Source organism: Tamandua tetradactyla, chromosome 2 (assembly GCF_023851605.1).
Source record: "Tamandua tetradactyla isolate mTamTet1 chromosome 2, mTamTet1.pri, whole genome shotgun sequence".
In the NCBI taxonomy this organism is placed as follows: domain Eukaryota; kingdom Metazoa; phylum Chordata; class Mammalia; order Pilosa; family Myrmecophagidae; genus Tamandua; species Tamandua tetradactyla.
Genome location: NC_135328.1, coordinates 207197006 through 207219604, shown reverse-complemented (window position 1 = coordinate 207219604; position 22599 = coordinate 207197006). Strand labels below are relative to the sequence as shown.

At 35.9% G+C, this 22599-nt stretch overlaps 1 protein-coding gene and 1 pseudogene across 14 annotated transcripts in view; one reads left to right on the top strand and one right to left on the bottom strand.

The window, feature by feature from the left end:
- UBR4 (ubiquitin protein ligase E3 component n-recognin 4) overlaps positions 1-22599 on the bottom strand; it is a 154827-nt gene that overhangs the window by 105744 nt on the left and 26484 nt on the right. For all 14 annotated transcript variants that reach the window (XM_077151062.1, XM_077151075.1, XM_077151065.1 and 11 more), the window contains exons 12-25: positions 19608-19707; positions 19332-19469; positions 18737-18854; positions 16293-16480; positions 15213-15372; positions 15009-15094; positions 11227-11396; positions 9618-9900; positions 8831-8966; positions 7826-7905; positions 7210-7338; positions 5861-6043; positions 5593-5715; positions 5275-5504 (exon numbers count right to left, since the gene is read on the bottom strand). In XM_077151062.1, coding sequence (XP_077007177.1) covers positions 5275-5504; positions 5593-5715; positions 5861-6043; positions 7210-7338; positions 7826-7905; positions 8831-8966; positions 9618-9900; positions 11227-11396; positions 15009-15094; positions 15213-15372; positions 16293-16480; positions 18737-18854; positions 19332-19469; positions 19608-19707 — 2124 coding nt within the window. The remainder of the gene's footprint in view (positions 1-5274; positions 5505-5592; positions 5716-5860; positions 6044-7209; positions 7339-7825; positions 7906-8830; positions 8967-9617; positions 9901-11226; positions 11397-15008; positions 15095-15212; positions 15373-16292; positions 16481-18736; positions 18855-19331; positions 19470-19607; positions 19708-22599) is intronic.
- Positions 19900-21364, top strand: LOC143655088 (translation machinery-associated protein 16 pseudogene; annotated as a pseudogene).

The window sequence follows — 22599 nt, the reverse complement described above, 5'->3', positions numbered from 1 at the left end:
ACAATGGAATATTATGCAGCTTTAAGACAGAATAAACTTATGAAGCATGTAATAACATGGATGGACCTAGAGAACATTATGCTGAGTGAGACTAGCCAAAATACTGTATGGTCCCACTGATGTGAACCAACATTAGAGAATAAACTTGGAATATGTCATTGGTAACAGAGACCATCAGGAGTTAGAAATAGGGTAAGATAATGGGTAATTGGAGCTGAAGGGATACAGACTGTGCAACAGGACTGGATACAAAAACTCAGAAATGGACAGCACAATACTACCTAATTGTAATGCAATTATGTTAAAACACTGAATGAAGCTGCATCTGAGCTATGGTTTTTTTTTATTGTTTATATATTTTTTGTATTTTTTATTTTTATTTGTTTCTCTATATTATCATTTTATTTCTTTTTCTGTTGTCTTGCTATTTCTTTTTCTAAATCGATGCAAATGTACTAAGAAATGATCATCATACATCTATGTGATGATATTAAGAATTACTGATTGCATATGTAGAATGGAATGATTTCTAAATGTTGTTAATTTTTTTTATTAATAACAAAAAAAAAACTACAATGAGATATCATGTCAAACCTACCAAAATGGCAACTATTAAGCAAATAGAAAACTACAAGTGTTGGTGAGGATGTGAAGAAATAGGAAAACTTATTCACTATTGATGAAAATGTAAAATGGTATAACCACTGTGGATGACAGTTTGGCTGCTCCTCAGGAAGCTAAGTATAGAACTTCAATCCCACTATTTGGCATATAGTTAAAACAACTAAAAGAAGGTATGTAAACACACATTTGCACACTGATTTTTCATAGCAGACATTCACAATTGCCAATAGAAGGAAGCAGCCCAAATGTCTGTCAACCAATGACTGGATAAACAATATGTGGTATACACATATGATTGAATATTATTCTGCAGTAAGAAGGGATGAAGTCTTGAAGTATGTAACATGAATGAACTTTGACATTAATTTGAGTGAAATAAGTCACACATAAAAGACAAATATTATACGATCTCACTAATATGAACTGTAATAAGTAAATTCATAAAGTTAAATCCAGAATATAGGTTACTAGGAGATAGAATGAGGGTAAGGAATGGAAAGTGGATGCATAATATGGTCATAATTTTTAACTCAGTTAAATTTCAGTGTTTATAAACTTACAGAGGTGATAACAGCCCATTATGTTAACAGCACTAAATTATGTGCTTGTGACTGAAATGAGAAATTTAGAGTAATGTATGATACTAGAAGGAAAAGTAGAGGGAAAAAACATGGTATTGTATAATACTGTGATCCTTGAGGTGGATGATGACTGAATAATAGTACAAATATAAAAATATTCTTTCATGAACTAGAACTAATGTACACTACTATAGCAAGGACTTAATAATTGAATATGGGGCAAATGCACCTATTGAAAACTATGGATTATAGTTAATAGTAATATTTTAATATTCTATTATCAACAGTAACAAATGAACCTACCAATGCTAATCATCAATAGTAAGGGGAAATAAGGGCTACAAAATTTTTTTGGATTAATGAAAGTGTTCTAAAATTGACTGTGATGATGAACGGACAACTATGCTGTGTTACTCTGAGCCATTCATTGTATTCTTGAGATGGACTGTGTGGTGTGTTAATATATTTCAACAAACCTGTTAATCATAAAAAAAAAAAAAAGAGAAAAAGAGCTAAAATCAAAGACCTAATAGCACACATGGAGGAACTAGAAAAAGAACTACAAATTAATCCCAAGACAAGCAGAAGGAAAGAAATAACAAAGATTAGAGCAGAAATAAAAGAAACTGAGAAGAAAAAAACAATAAATCAACAAAACCAAAAGTTGGTTCCTTGAAAAGATAAAATTGACAAAACCTTAGCTAGACTGACAAGGAAAAAAACAGAGAAATGCAAAAATAAATAAAATCAGAAATGAGAGGGAAGATATTACTACTAGCCCTACAGAAATAAAAAAGATCATAAGAGGATACTATTAACAATGGTATGCCAACAAATTAGACAACTTATATAGAATGGACAATTTCCTACAAACACACAAAGAAATAGAAGACTTCCACAAACAAATCAAAAGTAAAGAGATTGAATCAGTCATCAAAAACCTACCGAGAAAAAAGTCCAGGCCAGATGGTTTCACAGTTGAATTCTACCAATTTTTCCAAGAAGAGTTATTACCAATTCTGCTCAAATATTTCCAAAACACAGAAGAGGAAGGAATACTACCTAACTCATTCTATGAAGCCAACATCACCCTAATACCAAATCCCGGACAAAGACATTATAAAAAAAGAAAATTACATACCAGTATCTCTAATGAACACAGGTGCAAAAATCCTCAAGAAAACATTTACAAATCAAATCCAACAGCACATTAGAAGACATAAACAACACGATAAAGTGGGTTTTAGTCTAGGTATGCAAGGATGGTTCAACAGAAGAAAATCAATTAATGTAATACATCACCTTAAAAAATCAAAGGAGAAAAAAACACTTGATCATACTGATGGATGTGGAAAAGACATCTGACAAAATTTAGCATCCTTTCTTGATAATACTTTGAGAAAAAAGAATTGAAGGAAACTTCCTCAACATGTTAAAGAATGTATATGAAAAACCCACAGCTAACATCATTCTCAAAGGTGAAAGATCAATGTGTTCCCTGAGATCTGGAACAAGACAGGGATGCCCACTGTCAATATTGTTATTCAAGAGTGCTCTGGAAGTTCTAGCCAGGGTAATTAAGCCAAGAAAAATAAACAAAACCATTCAAATTAGAACAGAAGAAGTAAAACTTTTTCTTCTATCTGCAGATGACATGATCTTATGTTTACAAGGTCCTAAAAAACCCACCAAAAAAAACATGCAAAAATCAGTAGTGTTTCTATACACTAGTAACAAGCAATCTGAGGAGGAAATCAAGAAAAAATTCCATTATAATAGCACCTAAAAGAATCAAATATTTAGGAATAAATCTAACCAGGGATGTTAAGGACCTGCATTCAGAAAACTATAAAACATTGCTAAAAGAAATGAGTCCTAAAGAAATGGATAGATATTTCACATTTATGGAAATGCAATTCAAAACTCTAGTGAGGTATCATATCAATACCTACTAAAATAGCTACTGTTAAACACAGAAAACTACAGATATTGGAGAGGATGTGGAGAAACAGGAACACACTCACTGTTGGTGGGAATGTAAAATGATGTAGCCACTGTGGAAGACAGTGTAGGAGTTCCTTAGGAAGCATTAAGTATGGAACTGCCATATTATGCAGCAATCCCACTACTAGGTATAAACTCAGAAAAACTGAAAGCAGGGACACAAACAGATATTTGCACACCTATGTTCATAGCAGCATGAGTCACAATTGTCAAAAGAAGGAAGCAACCAAACTATCCATCAACCAACAAATGGATAAATAAAATGTGGCATTTACATACAATGGCATATCATTCAACTGTAAGAAGAAATGATGTCCAGATACATATGACAACATGGATGAACCTTGAAGACATCATATTGAACGAAATAAACCAGACACAAATGGACAAATAGTGTATGATCTCCCTAATATGAACTACATATGATGAGCAATGTCATGGAGTTAATATCTAGAATACAAGTTACCAGAAGATAGAAAGAAGGTAGAGAATGGAGAGCTGATGCTTAATTTGGGTAGAACTTTTGATAGGGTTGTTTATAAATGTTTGGAAATGCATAGAGGTGATGGTACCACATTATTTTCAGTGTAATTAACAGCACGGAGTCATGTGTATAACTGTTGAAAAGGGAAATTTAGGGCTGTATATGTCACTAGAAGGAAAGCTAGAGGATGAAACATATAACATAGTGAACCCTGTTGTGGACAATGAAGGTGGTTAATAATACAAATACAAGAATGTTTTTCTGTGAACTAGAACAAAAGTATGCAACTAATACAAAGTGTTAATAATAGGATGATATATAGGGAAAAAATACACCTAATGCAAACAATGGACTACAGTTAACAGTAATATTATAACATCCTTTCATTTATCCTAACAAGGTACCACACCAATGTTAACTATCAATAATAAATGGTGATGGGGATAAGGGGTAGGGGGTTTTTCTTTCTGGAGCAATGAAAATGTCTAAAATTGATTGCAGTGATGAAAGCACAACTCTGTGATTACACTGAAAGCCACTGATTGTACATGATGAATAGACTGTATGGTGTATGAACAAAACCTCTTAAAAAGAAAAACAAAAAACTTTCAATCAAAACTTTCAGAGTATAAGCTTCCAGAGGGCAGATACTTGCTCTGTTTTGCTAACTGCTATAACCTTAGCATCTAGAAAAGTACCTGGCACAAAACAGGCTGTCATATTTACTATTCATTTGTTCAAAAATGTTGCCTCAAGAAATATTCTTTTCTGTGTAGTGTAAGGCATTCACACCAAAACATAGGGTTAGTTGAGTTTTATAATAATCCATCACCTTTCATCATGAAAACCCCAAAGAACAGGAGCTGAATGGTGGAATCCTCAAGAAAGCAGATACAGTAAATGAGTTTAAGAGGCCAGGTGAGGACCACTGCCAGAGGAACCACTACTCAGTGCCAGTCTACTCCTATTATGTGGTAACTCCAGTCCAATGCTGCCATAACTTCCAATTGAAGAAAAGCCAAAAATCATGATTCATAGGTCATCTCTCAGTTTTTATGCATTGAAAATGAATGCTAAAATAGTTAAACAACATGCAGATGAAACAAAACAAGTACACGGGGGCTGCAATTTGCAATGTCTGCTGTAGAAAGAGCTGGATTTCAAAATAATCTCTACCTTGTCAAAAGATTTTTTTTCTCTAACTACCTACCACAATACTTGGTATTTAAAAAGTTTCATCTCTGTTAACAGAAATGACAGTTTGAAAAAATTATATCACCTTTCTTTGTATCTTACAAGTAAAATGCTAGAAAATATTCAAAGATTAAACTTCTCTTCAGTACTCCTGAACTATGTGAAATTTCCCTTATCAGGTACCCATTCATATTATACAAGAAAATACCAAGAGAAAAAAATAATCTAAGCTGAAACAAAGGAAATTCTGGGGGATCTACACAGAGTGAACAGTACTTGGAACTACAAAGTTCAATTTGAGGAATGTTCAGGCTCCAAAAGAAAGTACACCACCCAAAAATCTAAATTCTCCATTTCCGACATCTCTGGGCAGGCAGCCAGTCATACCTGGTGAATGATGCATAGGTGTCAATGAGTTGTAGTGTGGCTGGAAGTAGGTTCTTGGTGATCTCAGATGACTTATGAGGATCAGTCTCAGCAGCCATCTTAGAAAAGTGCTCATCCAAAGAGACCTGGACCTTCGATATAGCAGCATCAAGGGTGTAGATAGACTGTAGACTAGGAATTTCATGGAGTTGCAAGATGGTGGTACAATCGATGCTACAAAATGATGATATCTTTAAAAATATCCAAGATATTTATTAGTCATGACAAAAGACTGTGTAGGAGCTAAGTTCTGCCATTCTGGTTCCAACACTAACATACCTGACGAGCAAAGTATTCCTCTACAATTTCAACATCATATTTCACTGAGCTGCACTTTGTGGATGCCAGTTCTATGAGAGAACCGGCATGTTCAGCATTCATTCCCTGTTTGATAAGGTGATCCTATTTGGACAGCAAGAAAACAATGTTTAGGCGATTGGTATAGAGACAATCCAAACCATTCATTACCCTTAAAAAGTTCCTATAAGCACAGAGAGCATGTTGGCTTTGAATAATCCTTAGCACCAGCTCTACTATCCTGTGGTACCTTTATCCAGTTGACATAGGAGCTAATCCGGAGGCGGGAAGACCACCGCAAAGTGTGTAAGATATCACATTCACTCATCTCAGGAGAGTTCATGGCCAGCTGGTTGATATAAGTCTTGGATGGTGGCAAAATTCCTAGGATCCTCCATAGTATCAAGAAGTAATATTGAAGGGCACAGGCCTCCTGGAGGAAGCAAAAGATAATCAGTGAGTAGCATTAGGTATTACTTCAAGAGCTACCTAACAGTAATAACTGTTCTAAATATAACATTTTACATGACTTTTCAGTAAACCTACAACCTCTCTAATTAAAAAAAATAATAATTTTTAAAAAACATTATGCTAGGCAGGCCACAGTGGCTCGGCAGGCCACGGTGGCTCAGCAAGCAGAGTTCTTGCCTGCCATACCAGAGACCCGTGCCTACCCACGCAAAAAAAAAAAAACAGAAGACATTACGATTAGTGAAAAAAACCAGATAGAAAGTACACATTTTGTATGATTCTGTTTATATAAAAGGTAAATATAAATAAATCTATAGAGGCAGAATTAGATTAGTGGTTATGTAGGACTGGAGAACAAAGGGACTAAGGGGTATGGGATTTTTCTTTTTGGAGTAATGAAAATGTTCTAAAATTGACTGTCATGATGGACTATGCAACTCTGTAATACTAAAAGCCACTGATTGTACACTTTTGATGGACTGTATGGTATGTGAATATATTTTATTGCTTTTTTAAAATTGTACACAGTCATGATTTTCAACTGAGATTTGGCTCCCTTGTATCTGCTCTCCAGATTTTTCTAGAGAATAGACCTAATAATAAAACAGAAAATGGTAAAACATTCATAGAAGTAATCTGTTCCATATTCTGCAAATCAGAAAAGCTGTTTCATTTTAAGACAACTTGATTACCCAAGAGTTTATCAAGAAACCAAACGCGAGCAGGACTTTCTCCTAAGCAGGTCCACAAACAGCTGACCTTTTCTGTGGCCCAGAATTGCCGCTATGGCTTCCAAAGGTACAGAGACACATTCACAGGACCCCAGAAAAGGCTCAAATGTAAGGCTTTCAATACATTGACCAGCATTCATAGGAGATGCTGCTTAGGTGGCTAGTAACTCTCAAAGTCACAATTCTCACAATGCTAATCAAAAACAGAAAAAATGATAAACTATTTCTAAGGTGAACATAATCCCCAAACTACACAGAAATATTCAAATGTCAGTCAGTTTTGCAAACACTCATTCAATAAACTGATTAGATCCTTCTGGTAGAACTGCTACCCAATTGCCAAACAGTCCATACTCTTAAAAAGTACTATAATTAGTCCAGGCTTCCATGGTCTTACCAGGGCTGACACGTTCTTGTTTTCCTTTCTCCTGACTATATCAAGTTGGGATCCAGCTGCAAGCAGGGATGTCAATGCAGTGTAAAGTTCATCATATTTGACCAGCTTGGAGAAAAGAACGTCACATGCCTAACACCAAGAAAGAAAATACTTCTTCAAATTTTTTAAAATAAATTTTCATATTATCCATACAATAACCTCATGATTGACAAAATAACCCATCAAATGATAGTTATTAATTTCTCACTGCAGCACATTCCCATTAAATAGCCCCACTCAGTTTGCAGGCTACTGTGGGCAGTAAACTGCAGGTTTGAGAATGAGGCATATATTTTGTCCACTAAAACATTTGCATGCAACAAATACTAACAGAGATAGTCTCCAGGAATAAGGCATAGAAGATGTCAACCAGCAGGAAGACTACAGCAAAAGTGTGGCCCAGAAAAGAGAACTTAAAATGATGTCTTCCTTTGAATAAACCCAAATCCTAATGCAAACCAAAATCCCTTATTTCAGAATGAAGGTCATTCCCTGTTCCCTTGACAAGTTGATTTTGGTGGAGAAATGACTTAGAAATGTCCCCACACATAAAATGGGGCTTTAAAATTCCTGATACCACAGAATCAAGTCGGTTCAAATCATCCTCTGATGCATCTGGTGATAGGACACAGTAGAATCTGGGTTGTGGGACAGCATCTGAAAAACAAACAAGAATGGTTTTATTCTCAACTCTGTTTACAAGTATAAAATGTAAAAACTAAGAAAATACTTTAAAACAGGGTTTCTCAACCTTAGCACTATTGATATTTTGGGCCAGATTATTTTTTGTTGTGGGGAAGTGCATCCTGTGCACTATCGGATGTTTAATAGCATCCCTGGCCTCCACTTACTAGATGCCAGTAACAACTACCTGAGTTGTGACAACCAAAAATGTCCCCAGCCAAACATCCCCTGTGAAGACAAATCATTCCCAGGTGAAAAACCAATACTCTAGAAGTTAACCAAGGTACTCTAAGATCATGTAGTTAATCAACAAAATAGCATCATTCCATGTTATCAAAGGAGCTAACTAATAAGAGATCCTCAATTACAGTAAACTCACACTAAAAGCTTCATTAGAGTTTCCACAAAATACACTTAACAACTAATAATCTTTAGGATGAAAGCAAACATTCACTCAAAATGAACACCAGAGTCACATCATCAAAAGAATAGACAATTGCTATATAAGAGACACTGGACAGAAAGCTTCCTGTTATTTTCAGAGTGGCAAACCATCAAGGTCCAAAAGGAAATTGAGCCTATGGGCTAGAGCCACATCCCCAAGGGAAAATGAGGAAAATTAAATTTAATCACCAAGTATGGCAAGAATCCATTCTACAGCCTGGCAGTGGCATAAACATATTACTCCTAATTCCTGTGTTTCAATGTCTTATTTTTTATTCTTTTAAATAGATGTGGTGTACGTAGGAGTCTATATCTGAAACTGTTTTAAATCTATAGGTGGGTACTTGACTAAACCAAATGACCAAAGATGCTTTAGGAGTCTCCGAGTTTCCAACTCAACCCTGCCAATGACAATCAGTGAGGTCAGTTTCACATTGACAATCTTCTTTCTGACCTGAGGAAAAATGCTTAGACCAGTTTTCTTCTACTTCTTTGAAGCCATGATAGAGAGGGGTAGTCATCCGGCGGCTGCTGCTGTCCTGGGATCCACTTGCCCACCCAAAAGGAGGACTTAGCAGGTTATGCTGCACCTTTTGAAACACAAATATTCAAATTAAGAAAGATATACAATCATCATTCTGCTTCCACTCCAGGCAGGATACTAAACTGGTATGCTAAAGTTTGGAAAATTCAGCAAACCAAAATCAAATTTTGATTATCCTGGCTTCATTTAGGAAGTTTCGTTTTTTCCCCCCTTGATGTACCATAAAATGAGGAATGCTCAGTGTTCAATGAACCATCTTAAGAAATATTGGACATAACATTCACTGGCCCTCCCAGTATAATTTTGGATAATTACAACAAAAAGAATGAACCAATCCATAATATTTGCTACTCAATCATCATTCAAGTACTAACCCATTGCGGGCCAATGCTCAGGGCACTCTGCTAGACACAGATACAGCAGGGTAATTCAAGGACAAACATCTATTAATAGAAACTACACTCTAGTTTTAACACATCAAATCAAGTAACCTACATTTATCACTTCTGGCTAAACAAAGAGTGCAGGCATACATATATAAGCCCCGGCAGTCTTCCTGATGCCACTCATAGACCTACCACAAGGAACGCTTAAAATCTAAAGTGAACAGATCAATTTGGGTTTGGATCATGGCAACACTTGAGAAGAATAAAGCTCTCAAAAGATAATAAAGCAAAAAGAACATGTTGGTCTGTACCTGCTCAAACAGATAAATGGGGGCTTTGGAGTACTGATGAAGCAGATAATCAAAGATCAAGAGGAGGCGAGCCAGGATGAGGGGCACAGAGCGCATTTGGGCATCCATGTTGACACTGAGCTCCTGGATGATCTGGACAAAAAGAGTCAATATGGCCCGCCGGCCTTTCTCTGTAAAGTTGTGGAAAATGAGAAGCAGCAGCTGTAAGTGTTCTATATTCAAATCTTCTGTTTCGTTGGGCACCACTCCTTGCAGGGCATTCTGTTTCATTGTAGACAAAAACCTAACAAAGAGAAAAGAACAGTATGTCTCGTCGAAAAAGGTGAGAACACCCTCTAAAAGTTAAAATGTCAAGTCCTGGAAGAGTTAAACTTTTTATACCTAGGAATTAAGATAAATTAAGGAAGAAAATAAAAGTTACATGCTAAAGAGGAAACAAAAATTAAATCTTGGCTATAAAAAATCTGAATGGGCCACAAAAAATTCTTTCCAAGAATTTTTCTGTTCTCTTGACAGTGGTCACTGTAGCATTAACGCCCACCCTGGCACTGGTGGTAATGAAGACGAATGCAAGCTTCCCAAAGAGTTTTGTTTTTTTTTTTTAAAACAAACCTGAGCAGGTAGTACCAATTCAATTACTTTTCCCTAAACTCTGATTCTACAATTTAATTCTAGTTTTGAGAGTTTACACTATGGGTTAAAATTAATGAATGACATTAGTTAAAAATAACTCAATTAAGCAATAAAAAATGAAATTACATATTCAGAGAACTGGTCAGAATAGCTTTAATGCAAAAAAGAATGAATAAGGGTGCACGGGTGGTTCAGTGACAGAATGCTTGCCTTACATGTGGGAGATCCGGGTTTGATTCCCAGACCATGCATCCCCCTCACAAAATAAAAAGGAATGAATATAGCTGTTTCCACTACCATTGGCTATTAAGAAAGAGATTTGTATTTTAATAAGGATCTTTCCCCACATCCCTCAACTTCCTGGCCTTTTTGCAAGATTTCACCAGGAAAAATATCATGGGTCTTTGGCATTCAAGAATGTTTATGATTTCTCAATCCAACACTAGAGCTATTTGATCCTAGAATGGAGAAGAGATAAGCAAAGCCTTTTAGGAAAACAAACTGCTTTGAAGACTCATAACCATATAAACAAAAATTGCAAATATAGGCCCATCTAAAAAGGATTTAGATGATTAATCGGAGCTTACCCCAAGTAGAAAATTTCTTTAAAGTTTGTCCAAAAAAAGTAGTTTCAAGATGAAAGCAAAATAACCAAAGACAGAATTGGCTTCCTAGCACCCTCTCTTCCAAAAGACCAAGTAAGGATAAAATTGATTATGTTCAGGATTCAGATTCTATTAATAATTATAACGAAATCCCTTAGGTGCTAAAGTAAGACTCCTTTACCCAGACCTAACACTTAATGTACTAGCTTTTTAGGCAACACAACTCTCCCCATTCCACCATTAGAAACACACTCCTCCACATTTAACATGTTAATCACTATTTTTAGAAATATCTCAAACACAGATTCTCTACAAAGAAGTCAAATTTAAAAGGTAAATATCCTTTTCTACTTCTCCTGGAGTTCTCTTACCTGTCCCAAACTTTAAGGCATTCAGAGACATCAGGGTCACCTTGAGCACCAGCTTTATGTTGCCAGAGGAGCAGGAGGCGTGACAGTACAGAAAGGCTTTGAGGGTGAATATACAATGGCCAAGGGCCCTCAGAAAAAGGAGCAATTCCCAGCTGCTGCAACAGTGTGTTCTGATACAAAATACATATAAGAGACCATTAGGAAAAAATATAATGTATAAAGCCAATCTTAATTTTACCTCATGAATGTCAGACTCACATTTCCAACTATTTTCTAGGCATACTCACCCCAAAGGCACTCTAAAACTTCCTATCTAAAATAAAACTCAGTATCTCTCTTTGCTACCCCCAAACCAACTCTCCTTCCTATCTTCCTTATTTCTATTAATGACAACAGCATACTTCTGCTAACACTTGGGTTTGAAACCCAGGCAATATCTTAGGCTCATTCCTTTCCATGCCCTTCAGTCCTTTCAAATAATTTTCCATTATCTCTGCAATACGCCCCTTGTCCATTCCTTCTTTCATGATCCCTCACTAATACAAGTCATCTTTATCTCTTCAGTCCCTATCTGGCACATAGTAAGTGCTTAATGCACATTTATTGAATGAATGAATCTATATCACTGCAATAATAACAAAATGATAATAATATAAAACAATAACAATAATAAATAAAATAGCTGCTAACATTTTCAAGGAATTAATAATATGTGCCAGGCACTATTTTAAACAATATTTGCATACTAATTTGTAACAGCCATTGAGGTTCTGGACCTCCATTTTCTTCAAGGTCCATCCTCTCAGCACAGTAATCTTCAGACAGCACAGCCGAGTAGCTCTCCACTAGTTTAACTCCTTAGTATGGATTTTAAGACTCTTTACACTCTGTCCCAAACTATTTTATACATTCTCTCCCAGACAAAGTGACCACTGCTTCCTCTCCCTGTAGTAGCTAAACTTCTTTTTATACCCACTTTGAGTGACACCTTACCTTGTTTGTCATTGCCCTTTCATCTACTCCTTGGTACTCTAACATTATTCACTCTTTATACCTAGAGCACATGCCACAGCTTCTTTGAGGTCTTATCACCCTACTCCTACCCCTCCCTACTCATATTAGAAGTAGTCTCCCTCTCCTCTGAACTCCCATTCCACTTTCTCAATTTGGGCACTCAACAGCTTATATTAAATTAGCTATTTCTGTGTCTCTAAACTCTTCCTAGACAACAGTTACTGTTTTATTCTTTAATTACCTCACAGTATTTAACAAGCTATCTTGCTCCTACTAGGTGCTAATAAATATTTACTAAAAGAGCCTAGGGAAACACACTTACAGCAAAAGAAACCCTAGAATCTAATGATGCTATAAAGAACACCTCATACAACCTACACAATGGGAAAACATATTTGGAAACCACATAGTTAATAAAGGTTTATATCCAGAATATATAAAGAAATCCTACAACTCAACAACAAAAAGACAAAACAATCCAATTTAAAATGGGCAAAAGGCATGAATAAACATCTCTCCAAAGACATACAGATGGCTAACAAGCACATCAAAAGATGTTCAACATCATTAGCCATTAGGGAAATGCAAGTCAAAACCACAGTAACATACCATTTCATATCCACTAAAATGGCTATTATTTTTTTTTAAAAAGGGGAAATTAGCAAGTGTTGGAGAGGATGTAGGGAAATAGAAACACTCATTCATTGTTAATAGGAATATAACAAGGTGTAGCCACTGTCGAAAATAGTTTAGTAATTCCTTAAAAACTGAAGGAACTATTATTAAGTTACTATTAATATTATTATTAAAACTCGGGCGGGCCGCGGTGGCTCAGCGGGCAAAGTGCTTGCCTGCTATGCCGGAGGACCTCGGTTCGATTCCCGGCCCCAGCCCATGTAACAAAAACGGAGAAACAGAATACAATAAAACAAGAAAATGTTTAAAAGATGTTTCCCTTTCTTCCTTCCTTCCTTCCTTCTATCCTTCCTTCCTTCTCTCTGTCTAAAAAAAAAAAAAAAAAAAAAACTATTATTAAACTACTATTAAAAATGGAAAATTACAACTGTCAGAGTGGATATGGAGAAATAGGAACACTCATTCATTGCTGATGATAATATAAAATGGTGCAGTCACTGTGGAAGACAGTTTAGCAGTTCCTCGGAAAGCTAAGAATAGAATTACCACATAACCCCACTTCTAGGTATATCCCAAAAGATCTGAAAATAGGGATTCAAACAGGTATTTACACCCAGATGTTCACAGCAGTATTATTCACAACTGCCAAAAGATGGAAGCAACTCAAATGTCCATCAATAGAAGAGTGGTTAACAAAATGTGGTTTATACAAAATGTGAACAATGGAACATTATTCAGCCAACTTTAGCAAGGTATCGTGACACTACACAGTCTGAGAGCCTGTTACAGGCTACATACTAACTGAAGCATTTCCTTCTCTTCATCTCAGATTGGGCAACAACTTTTTTTACTGAATTTATATTCCCTTTGCTGCCAAAATAAAACTTTGCATGTATTAGCAGGCAAGTAGAAATGGGGTTCATAATATGTATTTTTAAACAACAACAAATATGGGATTATAAAAATCAATTTTAACCTCTATGAGCTTTCAAGATTTTGTTGCTTAGGGGACAAGCCCTTGAATTGTGTCCTGATTTGAAAAACCTTCTGGAATAATCTTAAGAGTTACAATTTATTTCAAAACAGTCTTAGGGCAAATTACTGGGAACCTATCAAATTAAATTCTCCTGGAGGGGGAAGGTGTCAGGGTAATCAGGAATCTGTACCTCTAACAAACTTCCCAAGAATCCTTAGGCACACTAAAGATTAAGAATCACTAACTTTGAACATGTTAAGAAAGTTATCAAAACATGGCATTGCCAAATGTTGAAGATGCAGATCCACAGGATCTCTCACACATTGCTAATAGGAGTAAAAATTGGGACACTTACTTTAGATAATCGTTGGCATTATTATTTTAAGTTCACATAGTCTATGACCTGCAACCCTACTCCTAGTAATATTTCCAAGAGACTCTCTCACCCATGGGTAAGAGGAGATATGTACAAGGAAGATCATAGCACCTCTTGAAAACCAATAAAACTGTCAACAATCCAACAATTCATCACTGGGAGAGAGGAGAAAAATAAAGTGGTGTACTCATAAGTGTAATATTAATCAGTAGTCAAAACAAGAACTATAGCAATATGCAGCAATAGACAAGATTCCTGGCCATATAGTATTATATAAATATTAAATGAAACAACAAAGTCCAAAACGTTTACATAGAGCATCATATCTATTTCATTTAAAAAAATTTTTTGGCATGGGCAGGCTCCAGGAATCAAACCTGGGTTTCAGGCATGGCAGGCAAGAATTCTGCCACAGAGCCACTGTTGCACCGCCCTATATTATCTATTTTAATAAAGCTGAAAACAATTTTTTTTAAACTTAAGGAATATAAATTCAAAAACAACACATATTTATAAAAGGGCAACTAAGGAACTGAGTAGCATGAGATTTAGGATTCAGGACAACAACCTCCTAAGTAAGGAGAGAGAAAACCATAATATTAGAATTCCATTATCAACATCCGACATTTTGTTTGGGTGGTGGATTTCGCCAGTATGAATGTATAAGATAGCATCTATTTTCTGTAACTTGATTCTAAACCTTAATAGCAGGAACAACTGCTGCCTGAGAAGAGCCAGTGCAAAGAGTTCTTGACCTGGATGGCCATAGTGCACACTAACCTGCAGGTTAGGTGACTGAAGGTCAGAGGTTACCAGAGAGTGGTTGAAGTGATAAAGAGCAGCCGCAAAGTCTTCATCAGATGAACCTTGAGGATAAATGGGAAAAACAATTATTCAACTAGCTACTGATACATCAAACCACCCTGCCAACAGTCAAAATTCCACTAGAAAAGAAATCCACCAGGCGAGTATCCACCTACTAACCCTTGAGTCCATCCTTGTCCACCTCTTTTATGATACTGGCCAGGGTGGCCATGTGGTGTTCTGAAAGAGATACACTTAGATAGTTTCGGATAAAATTGTTCCGAGAGTTCAACATAGAAGAGGTGATGAAGTTCAAAATGTTGGAAGCCAAACCTAAAAACTAAAAGGAACACAGAAAAGTTTACATCAGGTTCATAAGCCCAAAGCTTCTACAAATCCTGAATACAAATAGGAAATAAAATATGTTCACAGGGCTCATCCAATAATCACAATGAAGAACCAAATTTTAAATTACCCAGACTGGGATTAAATTTAATGACAGCTTTTCCTCCATAATTTCATCAGTTTCACAAAATGATATGCCAATATAATACAAAGGATTTCACAAAACATTATATGAAGACACAGGATTTTCAAATAGACTGACCCATATCTTTTATTCCTCTCAGGTCCTATCTTTGATCTGGTCTAGGATATTATTTATATATTGAATTCTAAAGCTCATAATAATGGCTATTTTACACATATATAAAATTCTCAGCTCTTTACTTTTCTATAAAATTAAACTGAATAATTATTGCATAAATGTTTTATGTCTATACCCTCTACGAGACTATAAACTCTGTGAAGGCAATGATTGAGTCTGATTTGTTCACTGATGTATCTTCAGAATGGAGAATGACACATGACAGGTAATCAAAATATATTTGTTGAACAAATAGTAAGCACTTATGATTTACCAGCCCCAACACTCCCTTATTATAGGAGACAAAACTGGGACTTACAAAAAGTTCAGATTCTTGCCCATTGTCACACAGTCAGTAAGTGGCAACATTAGTATTCCAACCCACTTCTGGTCTAACTTCAAAGACTACACTACTAATCCCTAATCTGGGAAACAATAATAGGAGGCCAAGTTATTTAATAAAACACAATCAATACACCTAAGTCCTAACGAAAATTAGATGTCTTTAAACTTAACAGGTATCCAACCTCTAAAATGTTGCAGTTCCAATGATCAGCTTTTCACACCCTTTCTCCCATTTCTGCTTCCCCTAAACCTCAGAAATCCATTCTTACCAATTCAGGATCTTTGCGACTAGCCAAAATGTTGCCCTTCTCACCAGAGGCCTGTTTACTGGGGCTTTTAACTCGAGGAGAGCTCTCCAGTGGAGGGGGAGGAGGTGGAGGGGGAGGTGCTGCTTTTTCTTTACTGGGTGAAATGGTCTCCTCAAACCACTGCCCCAAAATGGGCTCACTATCATCATCTGAACAGAGAAAGAGAAAAGTAAACAAAAATAAAATTCTTGCTTAAGGAAAAAAAAAATTTTTGCTAACGCAAAAGAGCTTTAGTCAAAAAGAACACTGGGTATAATAATGACTAAATGTACAAGTATAATGATAGTACCTAAATGTACAAATTTAAAAATATTTTGCATGAGGAAGAACAAAGGAATGTCAATACTGCAGGGTGTTAAAAACTGATGGTAATTAATATTTTAAAATTTTAACTTCTGTGTGAGACTAAAGCAAAAAATACTTATTTGGCACAAAATTTATACTTTGACTAGTGCAGTTCCTAATATAACTTATGTGGACAGCTTAAATGAACACCATAAGTACATGGAACCTTGAGTAGGGCATGAAATTTTGTAGGTTTATCCAGAATGATGAAATCCCAGAAGGATCTGAACAGTGAATAAAAAAGTATTTGCTAAGTAAGTCCCCTTGGGGGAATGGTGAGAAAAGGGGAAAATTCAACTTCCCCAAGTAGAGAATTCTTGATATTCTCACAAGCAGTGGGGACAACCAAAGCAATAGGCTGAGCCCCCAATCCTGGGGCTTGTTCATATGAAACTTAACCCTGCAAAGGATAGGCTAAGCCTACTCAAAATTAGGCCTAACAGTCACCCCCAAAAGAACCTCTTTTGTTGTTCAGATGTGGCCTCTCTCTCTCAGCCAACACAACAAGCAAACTCACTGCCCTCACCCTCTCTACGTGGGACATGACTCCCAGGGGTGTGGACCTTCCTGGCGACATGGAACAGAAATTCTAGAATGAGCTGAGACTCAGCATCAAGGGATCAAGAAAACCTCCTCCACCAAAAGGGGGAAGAGCGAAATGAGACAAAACAAAATGTCAATGGCTGAGAGATTCCAAACAGAGTTGAGAGGTTATCCTGGAGGTTATTCTTAGGCATTAAATAGATATCACCTTTTAAGTTAAGGTGTAACAAAGAGGCTAGAGGAAACCACCTGAAAATGTAAGCTGTGTTCCAGTAGCCATGTTTCTTGAAGATGATTGTATAATGATAGAGCTTTCACAATGTGAAAGCTCTTGTGTCTGATGGTCCTTTTATCTACTTTATCACCAGACGAGTAAAACATATGGATTAAAAATAAATAAATAGGGCGGGCCACGGTGGCTCAGCAAACAAGAATGCTTGCCTGCCATGCCAGAGGACCCGGGTTCGATTACTGCTGCCTGCCCATGTAAAAATAAATAAATAGATAAATAAATAATAGGGGAAACAAATTTTTTTAAAAATTTAGATTGAAATGCTAATGATCAATGAAAGGGAGGGTTAAGGGGTATGGTATATATGAATTTTTTTTCTGTTTTCTTTTGATTTCTTTTTCTGAATTGATGCAAATGTTCTAAGAAATGATCATGATGATGAATATTCAACTATGTAAGAAAAAACAAATAAATAAATAAACAATAGGGAGAACAAATGTTAAAATAAAAAAAGAACACTGGATTGCAGTGGTGGTTACACGGCTACATAAATTTGCCAAAATTCATCTAAATGTATACTTAAAATGGGATCATTTTATTTTATGTAAATTATACCTCAATAAAATTGATTTTATTTTTCAAAGGAAGCCCAATGAAGGAAGAGAAACAACTTCAATTTATTTTACAGGCAACAAGCCAAATATTTTCAAGAGCAAATTTATAGTTGCTTATCAATTATAAACTCCAAAATAGTAAGAATCTTAGCTCTTTCAATACTGCACATTGCTTCCACAAGCCTGATTATAGAGAAAAATCTGATATATACCTTTTTCACTCCCTCTCCAAACTAAGGCAGAAGGGAATGTTAGTTCTGTGCTATTGCTCACTACAAGAGAGGAGCTCATGTTTCTCTCCCTATGTTTCCTTAAACTACATTTTTAGGACAAAAGCCAAACCAAGCACTCCACACACCACCTTGTGAATTTCACTGGGAAAGCTCAGAGCAAAGTTCACAAAATGGGTCAACAAAGAAAAAATATGAACAACTGATTTTGGAGATAAACGAATGAAAAGCAACCTGAACTTTGCCGATATCACGTCTATCATTCACTCTTCAATACGCTCAACTTGCTCTTAAAAAATATATCATCTTTGAGTGCACATAAATCAATATTCATGCTAGCCAGGTGACAATGGTATAAAAAAGAAACTAAAGGAACCTGCTGGGAAACCTGTTGAAGTCTGTAGCTTGTCTCTGTAGGGGAGAGAAAAGAGCAGCTTCTACCTTGGCTGCTGTCCTCCTCTGTGCTACTGAAATCATCCTCATAATAAGTGTTTGAGTCAGTTGAGGCACTGGCATCGCTGCTCATGGAGCCCTTCCTCTGACGCTGCAAAACACATGCCTAGAAAACAGGGAGATTTTTTCAATTGAGGGTTACAAAAAATTCAATCATTCTCCTTATTCTCATTCATCACATGAAAATTTTTCTCCAATTCTTGTTCCTTTTTTTTTTTAAATACAAGAAATAGTTCTTTTAATAGCTCCCTTCAGTATTCTCATCACTTTATCCTACAATAGCACCCCAAACAGGGATCTGGATAAGAATGGATAAAGGAGCCTTATCCATAGCACCCTGTATGCTTTTACTTCAGCGTGCCAATCATCACGACTACAAAAGTAGTCGTCACATATATCACAATAATCAAAGACTGATTCAAATGGGTTTGGCTATGCTCAAACAGATAAGATTCCTCTCATCTTCAAAAACATTACCACAAGTTTTTGCTTATAAGGGCCATGGAGTATGGTAAGTTTCCTTCATTTTAAGAACGTTATATCATTCCAAGAAGTTTTTCCTAATCAATGGCTTGATTTCCACCTTTCTGTAGGAAGTTGAGAGTAATGTCAACAGCAGGTTTGTCAGTGGGACAGAGTCAATCAGCCTTTGAATCCTCTGTATGGAAGTGCTCTGGGCCATAATGCTCAGGACTGCAGGGGGACCATCTGTCTCCCAACCCTAAAGAAAACAATACCAAAAGAGAATTAAGGAGAAGACTCAGGAAAAAATAACAACCTATTTGATGGTTCAAGCCAGCCTACCCGAAAATGGACCTAACAAAAAATGTGTTCATTTCTACAAGTATAACCTCCTCACCTTGTGAAGGGCTTCCACTTGCAGGTCTTGAAACAGAGAAGTTAAAAGCTTGATTGCATGGTTTGCCAGTATTACCGAGAGGACCCCAAATCCCTGATGCCTACACAAAGAAAAAGGAAAACACAAACTTTAAAATAACCAATAATGAATTACAACCTCTGAAACCAGCTCTTGCAATTTTGGGTTCCTAGATCTCTTTGAGAATCTATGGATTTTTCCCCAGAAAATAAAATGCACATATACAAAATTGGTATATAAATTTCAAAAGTTAACAATCTTCTTGAAGCCCATCATGGACTGCCTATGGATCCACAGGCTTCAGGTTAAGAACTCCTGAACTAGAAGAAGCTCTTTCAAATCCAAGGGTTTAGATTCCCTAAACTATCATTTCAATGTTTCTGGGTCACACAAGACGCTGGCACTTAATATTGTTGAACTTTTAAAGTCATTCTCCAGGGAAGAAAAAAGTTAAAAAACTATTGACCTCTATAATATATCTGGGAATAAATCTAGGAGAATAAAAACCTAGAGTTAAATATTAAATTTGAGTAAAACTTTTTCTGTCCAAAATATCCACATGACAAAGAGTTAATATACCTAATATACAAACAGCTCACTATAAATCAGTAAGAAAAAAAGGACAAATACCAAAAAGAAAACTGATGCAAAGGACATGAGACAGTTTACAAAAGAAGAAACACAAATGACCAATAAATATGTGCAAAGGGATTCAATCAAACTGGTAATCAAAGAAATACAAAAACAATTCAATAGTACTTTCTTCTCTTAGACTAGCAAATATGAAAACTAATATATCCAGAGTCAAAGAGGATATAGGCAATGGCATATACACACAAAGTTGGTGAGAATGCAAGTTGGTATGACTTCTCTGAAGAGCAGTTTGCAAAAACGCATTTCAAATTTTTAAATATTTGTGTCCTTTGTCCTCACAATTGTACTTCAAGGAATTTACTTCAAAGAGATAATTAAACAAGTACACAAATATTTATGTTAAAGTATATCAAAGCTTAGCTTATCAAACCAAGAAATTTCAAACAACCTAAATAAGTGTTCATCAATTAGTTACCTATGGTATATTTATATAGTGGAATACCACCAGCCATTTAAAAATTATATACAAATTTTCCAGTAGGGCCCTATGTGTCTTTGGACCAGAGCTTCTCCCAGAAAAGTACCAGCTGTAGTCAGTGCAGTTGCCCCTGTGTGGAGCACAGAGGCCCACATGGGTCGCAAGGACATCACCATGATAAAAGAATGAATAGGTCTTGCATCTCAACATTATTGGTGAAAAACTACAGTGGTTTCACAATCACCTTGATCCCCCAGAAATAGAATATTTAAAGAAAGATGCTTGTGAATTAACTGAAAGGTAATTCAATCGATTCAGCAATGCACTGGAGCAGACTGAGTTACATAACAGCATCAAAGATAGGCAGGGAAGGAGGCACCATTGCCAGGAGAAAGTCATCAAGCAGATGATGGCTCTCGAATGGCAGCAGTATGAAGGATGTGGTTTTGAGATCCCAAACACTGTAAATGCAAGTAATCTGAAAACTTTTAGGGAATAGGATATTGATCTGAAGAAACTGCCAAATTAAATGAGAAAAATCTGTGCTAATGATACAGCTCCCAAGAAGTGAAGAAGAAAAGTACTACAACTGTAGATAAAGATTTAGGTGAATTGCAGCTAAAAGGTAACAGATGACTCAGATGAAGAAATGACTGCAGTGGCCTAATTGTCTTTGAGTTTAAAATAAATAATTTAAGAGTTTCAGGTTATACTCATTGAAGATTTTAAATACTGCCTAGATACAGGAATTTGCTATTAGATCATTCTCTTACATGAAGAGAGTTCCATTTGTAGCTTCAAAATGATGTTATAGTTTTTACTTAAAAACCAAGGTTGTTTTATCATTTATATTATGATACTAAGGTGGGTATGAAGAGATCTGCAAAACACATTTAACTGAATTTCCAGGGCAGTGTGATATGAATGAGGACAGAAAATGTTTTAAGTCTTTACTTTGTGTTTACTGACAACAGCCTAATCTCACATTTTGGGGCATAGAAGGCATTCTGTTTCTAAAAGGGTCCTGTGGATACTTTTCCAGCTGTTTTGTTGGCAACGCTGTCAAAATAGTGCCACATTAATCCTATTAAATATTAAACCCATTTTCTTTTGTTATAAAATAGGAAAAAATGTGATGCAGAATTCTTATAGGCTGATGGATTTTACGCTAATCATATTTGTTATCTTCTGAGCCAGAGTTAATTGGTTAAAAATATATAATACTTATGTTGATAGCCCATACTTAATCTCTTATCTTTTGACTAAGGAGATAAATAATTTCAGGATACATCCTTTTGATGATATTATTTTCTGCTTCCTCATTGTGAAGAATAAGTTTTGTTTGTGGAAACAGCTAAATTGGTCATCACAGATGAACACTATTTTTAACAGTACATTTTTGGTTTTTCCTCCAAGAAACAGATTAAATTGCCATACAGCTCAGTGTTTCAAGTGCCAGGAAAACATGGATGTAGGGAAATATCTTATAAATCTCATAATAGGAGGCGATTTCCTAGACCTTATACCGAAAGCGCAAGCATTGAAGAAAGAAATAGATAAATGGGAACTCCTCAAAATTAAACACATTTGTGCATCAAAAAACTTCATCAAGAAAGTAAAAAGACAGGCTACACAATGGGAGACAATATTTGGAAATGACACATCAGATAAAGGTCTAGTATCCAGAATATATAAAGAGATTGTTCAACTCAACAATGAAAAGACAGACAACCTAATTACAAAATGGGCAAAAGACTTGAACAGACACTTCTCAGAAGAGGAAATATAAATGGCCAAAAGGCACATGAAGAGATGCTCAACATCCCTGGCTATTAGGGAAATGAAAATCAAAACCACAATGAAAACCGCCATTCTGGTGGCCATTATCAATAAAACAGAAAA